Below are 10,469 nucleotides of genomic sequence, written 5' to 3' on the forward strand. Positions count from 1 at the left end.
TGGATGCGGCCCAATCGTCTTCTAAATCCGATCCGCGGATGGTCTGGGAATCAGTGTGTTTTTACATGAGTAGAATGTGTGCTTTTATTTAAAATGCATCTCTGGGTTATTTGTGGGGCATAGGAATTTGTTCATTTGTTTCCCCATAATATAGCCCGTCCACCACATGGTCTGAGGGGTGGTGGACCGGCCCACGGCTGAAAAAGGTTGCTGACCCCTGGGATAGATGCTTGGGAAATAAACAACTACCTGACTTTTAGACGACATCTGAAGGCAGCCCTGTTTAGGGAAGTTTTTAAAGTTTGATGTTTTATCATAACAAAATAAAAAAATTCCTTCCAGTAACACCTGTTTCAGTGTCTCTGAAGAAGTGTGCATGCACACGAAAGCTCATACCAATAACAAACTTAGTTGGTCTCTAAGGTGCTACTGGAAGGAATTTTTTTATTTTGTTTCGACTATGGCAGACCAACACGGCTCCCTACCTGTAACTATGTTTTATCATGTTTTTAATATTCTGTTGGGAGCTGCCTAGAGTGGCTGGGGAAACCCAGCTAGACGGGTGGGATATAAATTAATATTATTCTTATTCCAACTCTACAATTCCAAGTGAGCTTGCGTTATAATGCTCCTGTTTTGTTTCACATATGCTTTATTCATTGATGTATTTTATTGCTTATTGGTGGTTGTGCATTGCTCTGGGCCCCTCTGGAGGAAGGGCAATTCCTAAACAACATTCGCCGCAGGGATGGTTTCCGCGATCAGCTGTAGCCCTGGCATATCAGCTCAAGCACTCAGAACTCTGATAGGATGGTTTTGCTGGATTACATGGCATTTCTCCCAATCAATCAAAAGTCTTGGCTACACACAAATCTGGCCTCTCTACAGCCAGGTAACCCACTTGCCTTGCATTTATCAGCTGTGAAATCTGCAGCCAGACCTAACTAATCGACCTGACTTCTCTCTCTCTTTCTCCGGAGAAGCCGCTGGGAAATCTAACATTGTTTGGTCCTGTCGCAGCTGGACTGTCAGGAAACAATGCATGTGAGCCACCAGTCAGCTAAACATTAAGCTAATGTTTTCAGGCACCCACAAAAGGGCTGCTGGGGTTCTAGAAGCTTCCAGAGGTGAACTTAGCCCCCTTCTGCCTCAGAAAATAGCAACTGGAGACATAGAATAACAGAGTTGGAAGGGACCCGAGGGTCATCTAGTCCAACCCCCCTGCAAATGCCGGAATCTCAGCTAATGCATCCATGACATATATAGCCATCCAACCTCTGCTTAAAACCACAAGAAAAATCCAAATCCCCACAGGCATAACATAAAACTGGCTCATCAAGTTTTCAGCTCATTTTGCAGCATAATGCTAGACTAGAAAACAACATAAGGGAGTTTAGAAACAGGGACTAATCTAGGGTAGAGGGACCATCTCCTGTTTGCCTCAAGGATGCATCTCAGAAGGCATCTCTATGTGTTCATGAGTAGACAAGACATCACTATGGCCACAATATTTAAACCAGGCTTATACAATTCTATCAGGAATGGTTGTTAAGGCTGCTGCAGCTGTGGCTTTCTGGGGTCAGCAGCATTGCTAAACTACAGTTCCCAGGATCCTCTGGGGGAAGCCATGACTATCAATAGGGCATATATGTGGATGTCATCTGTCCTGAATTATTTATTTTGCTCATGCCACAGAAATATGCTTCTGATCGCTTTGGTTAGAAGATGCGACCTTTCTCCCTGTAGAACCGTAACTTAAAACTTCCTTTCCCGTTTTTCCAAAGCCACCTGCGAAATTTGGGGAGATTGTTCTCAGGTCACCTTTACTTCCAATTCTCCCTCGGACAAAGTTGACTCTCATTTCCCTCAGCTGATGGGCAAAAAGTTCTTTCCCAGCTGACAAAGATTCATTTCCCTAGCAAATGGCTAGTAATCCTTTCCAATTTCCTTTCCACAAGAGTGCAAAAAGGAGTCACACAATAGTAACGACTCTTTTTAAAGTTTCTTCATGTGAAATCAATATAAATGGTATCTCTATAATGCGATCCCAAATTATGGTTGCCCAATATAACTGACTCGCTTTATCCATTAAGATGGGTAAATCTTACAGCAATGACGCCAAACTTGGTACATTTCAGAGGAAATGTTTCAGGCACTGAATTTGATTTCAGGGAGTGGGAGCAAGAGAACAAGTAAAAGTAATCCATTTAGGTCCTTGATGGAAATGCAGGTGTAAAGAGGAGGGGGAAATGTGTTCAGGAACAAAGTCAACACTTCTGCATCATTTAGCCTCCCCTCTATTTTGGTCTTCAACTAATGGATTGAATCAGCGTACAATGGAACCTCGTGTTACGTATCACCCTCTTTGCGAATGCTTCGGGTTACGAGCTCCGCTAACCTGGAAGTAGACGCCCCTTCTTGCGAACGTTGTGAGCGGAAGTCGTGCGCCGGTGGCACAGCAGCAGCAGGAGGCGCCATTAGTTAAAGCGCACCTCATATTAAGAACGGTTTTGGGTTACAAACGGAATTAAGTTTGTAACTGGAGGTACCCCTGTAGCTTCAAACTACATTTTTGCCCAGCAACAGTTTCCGAAAGTCTTCACTCACTTACTTTTCTTTATGTTGGTCACCATCAGTTCCATGCTGTTTCTGTTCCTAATCTATGGCTTTGGTTCTTTTATATATATATATGTCACTTCATTAAAGGGTTACACCAGCACCAGGAACCAACCAATCCGATTTGGCTATGGCATGAAGCCAAATCAGAATGAAGGCAATAAGTGCCACTATCACTCTGCATAGGCTTCTTGATGAGGCCATATAACATGAGGTTTTGCTGCTTGGCGAGCGTAACTAAGCCAAGTCAGAGCGAGGGCATTACTCCTGCCCTCATTCTGAATGGGCAAAAGAAAGCCTCTTTGGTATAAAACCAAATGGGGTAGGAAAAACACAGGAAGACAGGGAAGAAATCTAAAATGCTGCTGCTGAGCACTTATATTAGCATTTGGTGTGGAAGACTGGGGTAGAATGAACAGGAAAGAAAAAAAAGGAATTAGAGGAGGGCACAAAATAAGAGAAGCTAGACGAAACCTCCAGTTGGCAAGGGATAGCTCAGGCGGTAGAGAATGTGATTCTTATTCTCAGGGGTTGTAAGTTCGAGCTATAAAAAGATTCCTGCATTCCAGGGGGCTGGACTAGATGACCCTCGTGGACCCTTCCAACTCTACAGTTCTGTGATTCTAAGTTGAAACATTTGCCTAACCATGCAAATTATCACAGGGTCAATGGAGACAGGGACATGCAAGCCCCACCCCATCCCTTGTGCCCCCCTCCATCCCTGCCAGGGGTCTTCCACCTGTCTGCAAGAACATTGGGGTGGAGTTTAATGCACACCCTTGTCCCCAACCTTACGTGGAGAATCTGCATGTCCAGGCAAATGCCTGAATATGCTTATCCTTGCAGTCTGAAGATCCAGACCCACCCAGAGATTTGACTTTATGTATCATTTACCCAAGTGCCCCAACTGGCTCAACAAGTGAGGCAGGGCCAGAAGCAGACTCCTTTACTGAATCAGGCATTTGCTCAAAAGCCAATACCAGAATGGCACTTTCCAAGATTTGCAAACAGTTGTAAAAGTGCATGCCTAGAGGAAATTGGACGGTGCTCTTGCAAACAGATTCTGAATGAAGCATCTACCAGTGCAGAGATCAACAACAAGCCATTTGTTTGACAAAATAAGCATCACGAAGATCCAGCTATTAACGAATAGTACAATGTTGTATGTTAGCTAATTTATAAAATGATGCATAAAATTATTGTATTTTCCTTTGCAGACCAAACTGAGCTCAAGTCAGCCTATCTGCACTACCTGTGTGTCCCACTTCCTTTGATTTCAAACCATGTGTGCAAAGTTACAGGTAGGTAGCTGTGTTGATCTGCCGTAGTAAAAAAAAAATTTAAAAAAATCCTTCCAGTAGCACCTTAGAGACCAACAAAGTTTGTTATTGGTATGAGCTTTTGTGGGCATGCACAGGTATCTGAAGAAGTGTGCATGGACTTGCCGATCAGAAGGTTGGCGGTTCGAATCCCCGCGACGGGGTGAGCTCCCGTTGCTCGGTCCCTGCTCCTGCCAACCTAGCAGTTCGAAAGCACGTCAAAGTGCAAGTAGATAAATAGGTAACGCTCCGGCAGGAAGGTAAATGGCGTTTCCGTGCACCGTTCTGGTTCACCAGAAGCTGCTTAGTCATGCTGGCCACATGACCCAGAAGCTGTAGGCCGGCTCCCTCAGCCAATAAAGCGAGATGAGCACCGCAACCCCAGAGTCGGCCACGACTGGACCTAATGATCAGGGGTCCCTTTACCTTTACCTAAGGTGCTACTGAAAGGATTTTTTAAATTTTGTTTCATGTGTGCAAAGGTAGCATTTCGCTGCAGGGCTTAGGAGCACCAGTCAGCTGATTGGCGCTTTGAGCAAGCCCAATTTGGACAGCAACCAGATGTATTATATCAGTATCAGCTGCTATTAAGTGTCAATCAACTGCTTGGCACCCACAGCAAGCCTCATTTGTCAATGAACAATTGAGAGCAATCAAGAGTACACTTTTAAGGCTTCCAGATCCATCCTTTGAGGAAGTGTCTTTACCTGCCCTGCACCTGGTGTCACATATGATGCCAGCTATGGGACAGGTTTGAGGGGAAACAGCCTCCCAGTATGAGGCGTAATTTGGCCCATGAGCCAGGGGTTCTCCCCACCACTGATTAAAATGATTAAGTCCATCATATAATTTGTCCAGCAGATAATTCTTAGTGCAGAGGTGGAAAAATAATTATCAAGCAAGCACAGTCTCTTCCCGTACTTACAGATGGGTGAAGAGAACCGAATTAAAACTTCATGCTAACTCTTCAGCCAGTGTTCCATAAACAGGTAAGACTAGATACCATGCCAAGTATACCAGTAATAAAATAAGCAGTCCTGGAAAAGATTATTAATATTAATGTACTAGCTCTGTACGGTCTGTATTAAAGAAAGACCCACATATTACTGTAACAGAATGCACTTTTTATGGCCTAAACCCAACCCACTGAATGACAAGGCAGGCATCCTTTGCTATCTCAGCGATACACAATGAAGTATTTGTCTCTCAATTTTGTAATCACATGCTCGTTGCAGTATCTAGCAGGGTGGATTTGATTTAAATCATCCATTTAAATCACTAGTCAGTAAGTCTTGATTTAAATCATTTTTTTACAGAAAGACTCGTTCTTGCTGGTATAATCTTAATATTTACATCCAGATGAAGGTTTCATTTTTGGAACAATAAATTTTCAGAGTAGCTTTTACAGTTATATCAAAAAATACTAATTTGGTTATACTATTAGAAATTTGTTTCTAATAGACAGGTAATTATGAAATTATTCTTTATATTTGGACAACTTTTCTGCTGTACTTTATTGGAAGGAGAAAAATAACCATTTCCTTAACAATTTAAACAATTTATTTAAGTAAAACAATAACATAGTATATGTATCCATGTTTGTTAACGGATGTAGTTAAACGATTTAAAAAAACAAAACAACTTAGACTGAGTTTTAGCACACATGAAAAACCTAAAACAAATCTTTATTTCCTGATGAATAGCCTTTGGACTATAATGTAACTTAAACAGAAAACTATCTTTGGAAAGATTTTTCCTCCAAAAGCATTTTATTTTAAAAATCCAATTAATTTTTTTAAAAAATCCGATTAATTTTTTTAAATCATTGATTTTTATCCAGCCTGGTATCTTGGCTAGTCAGAAGATGGATAAATGCTTTGTCTGAAAGAGCATGAATTGGGATGGGGACTATGATTATAACAGCAATCCATGTTGCTCAGGTCTACAGAGCACCAGATTAAATGGTATATTGAAAGGTCAAGGAACAAGGCTTGTAGTTAAACGCAGTCATGTGGCTAAGCCAAATATGTAAAGCCTTTCAGAAATGTGGAAGATTCATATAAAGCTTCTGGATGAACAAGTCAACCACACCAGTGTTTCAGAAATGGAGAGAAGCAGTGCTCTTTTTCTAGAAAAAGAGGTGCCGGAACTCACTATGAACTTCTCCCTTTTTCTCTTAGAAAGGCAATGGCGCCCACCTGAGAGGTGCCAGAGTTGAGCTCCAATGAGCTCCGGCTGGTGGGGGGGGGGAGCCCTGGATAGAAGCATGTTCAAGTGTTGAATTAAGTAACCCAAGTGTTCTTTTGGAAGACTGATCATGTACCAGTTATGCTTAGCCCGTTCAGCTTGGTCATGTGAACACAAGTTAAGCCAGCAAAAAGGGTGGCATAAAACAGACCATATTTAAAATGGTCATTTTCTCTCTTCCAGGATTAGGTTAGCTCTAAGCCAGCAGTAGCCCCACTGCTGAACCCAGTTTGAATCTGAGGTAATTTTAAGCCAGTTTGCTTCACGCCACCTTTCTGTGTATAGGATTGCTCCCTCAGATTGTGTTTTTAATTAATGCTACTTTAATTAAGATCTGTGAAAAGGGCTTACAGTGTCAAGGTGGAAAAGGAGGATGCAAATATTTTGAATTCAGAATTCGATCCGGCACTTCTCTTAGTTGGAAGTCAGTTGGAACATACCGTATTTTCCGCTCTATAGAACGCACCGGATGATAGGACGCACCCAGTTTGGGGGACAGGAAAATAAGGAAAAAAATATTTTGAATCCCAGAAGCCAGAACAGCAAGAGGGATCTGGCTTCTGGGATACCGTGTGGCTGTTCTGGCTTCTGGGATAACCGTGCCAAGCCTCTTCAGGGCAGCGGGATGAAGGCTCCCCCTGCCCGAAGAGGCTGCGCACAGCTAAGGCAGAAGCCAGGGCAGGCGCGTCGCTGAAGAGGTGCTGCACAGTTTTCCCTCTCTGAGCAGCGCCTCTCCTGCGAAGACCCTTCTGTTCCTCCTCCGGCTTCGCAGGACAGGCGCGTGGCTGAAGGGTCGCTGTGTAGTTCTCCCTCTCTGCGCAGCGCCTCTCCTTCGCAGGAGAGGCGCGGCGCAGAGAGGGAGAACTGTGCAGCGTCCTTCAAGCGAAGCTGGAGGAGGAACAGAAGGAGACCCTTAGAATTTCTTGCACACAAAACAAGCATAGAAGCTTGCGTGATAATAAATCAAGAGCAGTTGGGCTTATCTTCGGAGGGGGGGGAACTGCTTTGATGGGTTTTACAATCAAGTTGTGGATAAATTTCGTGAAATAAATAAATAAATAGTTTATTGTCTCAGCTGCTTGTGTGGCTCAGTGCTGGTCGTTTGATGGTTTTTTCCTTCCTTGCAGCCACAGTAAAAGCCAAGGGTAGATTTCCATTACCCAACTCCCTCTTGCACAATGCTGAATGATCAGGTCCAAGGAGGAATACAGTAGTCTTGATTGCATCTCACTAGTATTTCCAAAGTAAACCTTGCAGCTATTACAGCCATCATATCCTCCACAGGGCAGCAGTCCTAGGTATGGTGTTCTCTCACACACACACCTTAACGCATTGGAAAGAAAGAATTCCACTGAAATTTGGGTTGATTTAGGCAAGTTGCTCAGATGGCGAAGCCACACCATGTGAAACAGGGACAGGGTGTGTGCTAAGAGCTGGTGCAGCAACACCTCATATGAACACATTCACACATGGCAAGATCCATCAACACTCACTGTCTCCTTCCTTGCCCCACATTTAAGGTGATTCTGAGAGTTTACAGCATGCGGAATCACAGTTGGAAGTGCCCTCAAAAGGTTATGTAGTCTAAGCGCTGACAATGCAAAATAAGTATACAAGCAAAGCAGAACCATCACATCCACATAAAAATGTGCACATCCCTTTTAGGTGGCCTTGCTTCTCCGCTTCAAATCACCACTTATGTACGACTTTGCAGTGAATCAACCCACACACCGGATTGCCAAATGCCCCGAATTAAAATTCAAAGAGACCACTTGCACCCCATCCACTCATTGTGCAAAGGAGAAGAAATAAATATTCGCCGCAAATATGAAAAACTCAGCCACACAGTTCCTGGAGAGCGGAACATTTGGAAACCTGCACACATTTTAAGTGGGGTCAGTAGTAACAAACTAGTTTAATGCGTTGGTTCCTTCAAGACAGGATTACTGCAATGCGCTGTTTGTGGGGCTTCTCTCGTGCTTGATCCAGAAGCTGCAGTTAGTGCAGAATGCTGCAGCACAATTGCCAACAGGAGTGATGCCTTGTCAACCTACATGTGCTTACTCGACCGCTTCAATCAGCGGAACCAGCACCACTACAGGTGCCACATCACACCTGTTACTGCACTTAAAGGTAGGTAGCAGTGTTGGTCTGCCGTAGTCGAAACAAAATTTAAAAAAAATCCTTCCAGTTTGGGGGGGGGGGTTGGATTTGATATCCCGCTTTATCACTACCCTAAGCAGTCTCAAGGGACACGGGTGGTGCTGTGGGTTAAACCACAGAGCCTAGGACTTGCTGATCAGAAGGTCAGCGGTTTGAATCCCCGCGATGGGGTGAGCTCCCGTCGCTCGGTCCCTGCTGCTGCCAATCTAACAGTTTGAAAGCACGTCACAAGTGCAAGTAGATAAATAGGTACCGCTCCGGTGGGAAAATATACGGTGTTTCTGTGCGCTGCTCTGGTTCACCAGAAGAGGCTTAGTCATGCTGGCCACTTGACCCGGAAGCTGTACGCCGGCTCCCTCAGCCAATAAAGCGAGATGAGCTCCGTAACCCCAGAGTCATCCACAACTGGACCTAATGGTCAGTTTACCCTTTACCTTTAAGGAGTCTCAAAGCGGCTAACATTCTCGTTTCCCTTCCTTCCCCACAACAAACACTCTGTGAGGTGAGTGGGGCTGAGAGACTTCAGAGAAGTGTGACTAGCCCAAGGTCACCAAGTGGCTGCATGTGGCGGAGCGGAGACGCGAACCCGGTTCACCAGATTACGAGTCCACCGCTCTTAACCACTACACCACACCGGCTGTGTATTTGAAGAAGTGTGAATGCACACAAAAGCTCATACCAATAACAAATTTAGCTGGTCGCTAGTCTAAGGTGCTACTGGAAGGAATCCAATCACTTAGTGCAGCAGCGCCTGCACTTCGGAACTCCCTGCCTATTGAGATCCAACAGGCATCTTCACCGCTGTTTTTTGGCGCTCGCTATAAACATTCTTGTTCAGGCAAAGCTACCCAGGTGCTTGGAAAGCTCAGGTCCCATTAATCTGATTTCAACCTTTTGCACGTTTAAAAGGAGCTGCCTTTACAGTTTTGTCTTTTGTAAACCGCCCTTGAGGGTTTTGCAAACCGCCTTGAGGGTTTGGTTTGGTTTTTCACAATCAAGAGGAGTATAAATCTTATTAAATGAAATAAATACAATAAAAATACGGTTCCCCACCCCCACCCCTTTTTTAAACACACTGCAATCCCCCTGCAAGAGTTAAAAGCAAAGGCGGATTTTGCTAACTCCAACGCACCGGCCTCTCCTCGCCCTCCCGAGGCTGCAGCACCAGCCCAGGCTAAGCTGGGGAAGGGGCTCGGTTCAAACCTGCGTCCCCCACACCCCTCCAAACAGGATGGTCTCTCCCGACTCCTCGGATACAGAAAACGCGAACGGGGCAAACCATGACTGGCGGAGAGGGGTGATATGGAAAAAAGGGGAGCTAAAAACACTCTCCCCCCCACTCCCCGTACTCTCAACACTTCTCCCCATTAACGATCAGAGTTACTCCCCCATCCACCCATTCAATCCCCTCCGCCACCCGGCAAACATAAAGGTACGTACCTAATTCTTCTCTTGCCGCCGTCTCCATCTCTGCCCTCTCTATGGTTCGCTCCACGACTCCTTCCGCCAATGTGGAGCCCCAGCGCCGCAGCAGCTGCTGCGCATGCGTTTACAAAGCCGGTTCAGGTTCCCCCCTCCCGCTGGGCTCGCGGGCAGCGGCTTACCATAGAGGCGGCATGGGGGCTAGAGAGGGCACAGGAGAGAAGGCCATCTCTCTGTGTAGTGGAGGGAGGAAAATTCCACAGCCACCGAGGCTCTTTGAAGTAAACCCTAGAAGGGCCTTTTCTTTTTATTGGCTGTTGTGGCCCAAGACAGCTGTTTTCTCTCACACATCCAACTCCAAATCTCAGGGATACTATGTGCTACTTCCCTAGTGTCTGTTTCTCACATACATTTTATACATATATACACACAAATACATTTGTATTATGTAAGTGTGTGTGTGTAGGAAAATAAATCTCCCATTTCACAAGCAGCCAGAACGACTTGGCAACTGAAACATATTTTTTAAAAAATTAAAAAGACAAGCAATGATTTATTAAATTTCTATGAGCCCTTCATCCGAGGATCACAGGGCAGTTTGCAATGTAAACACACACAAACGCACAAATACGTGACATAGTAACAAGCAAAACAATGACCCCTTTAATTAGTGTTAAATTTGTGGATGAGCCCAGGGCCTTG

At 44.7% G+C, this 10,469-nt stretch overlaps 1 protein-coding gene across 5 annotated transcripts in view; it reads right to left on the reverse strand.

Annotated features, from left to right (window-relative positions):
• SLC36A4 (solute carrier family 36 member 4) overlaps positions 1–9,887 on the reverse strand; it is a 100,589-nt gene extending 90,702 nt beyond the window's left edge. For all 5 annotated transcript variants that reach the window (XR_008330104.1, XM_053385584.1, XM_053385583.1 and 2 more), the window contains exon 1: positions 9,786–9,887. Coding sequence is in view for 4 of the 5 variants with exons in the window: in XM_053385584.1 (XP_053241559.1) it covers positions 9,786–9,813 (28 nt within the window). In the remaining variant the exon portion in view is untranslated. The remainder of the gene's footprint in view (positions 1–9,785) is intronic.
• Positions 9,888–10,469: the final 582 nt, after the last annotated feature.

Source organism: Podarcis raffonei, chromosome 4, assembly GCF_027172205.1.
Source record: "Podarcis raffonei isolate rPodRaf1 chromosome 4, rPodRaf1.pri, whole genome shotgun sequence".
Lineage (NCBI taxonomy): Eukaryota > Metazoa > Chordata > Lepidosauria > Squamata > Lacertidae > Podarcis > Podarcis raffonei.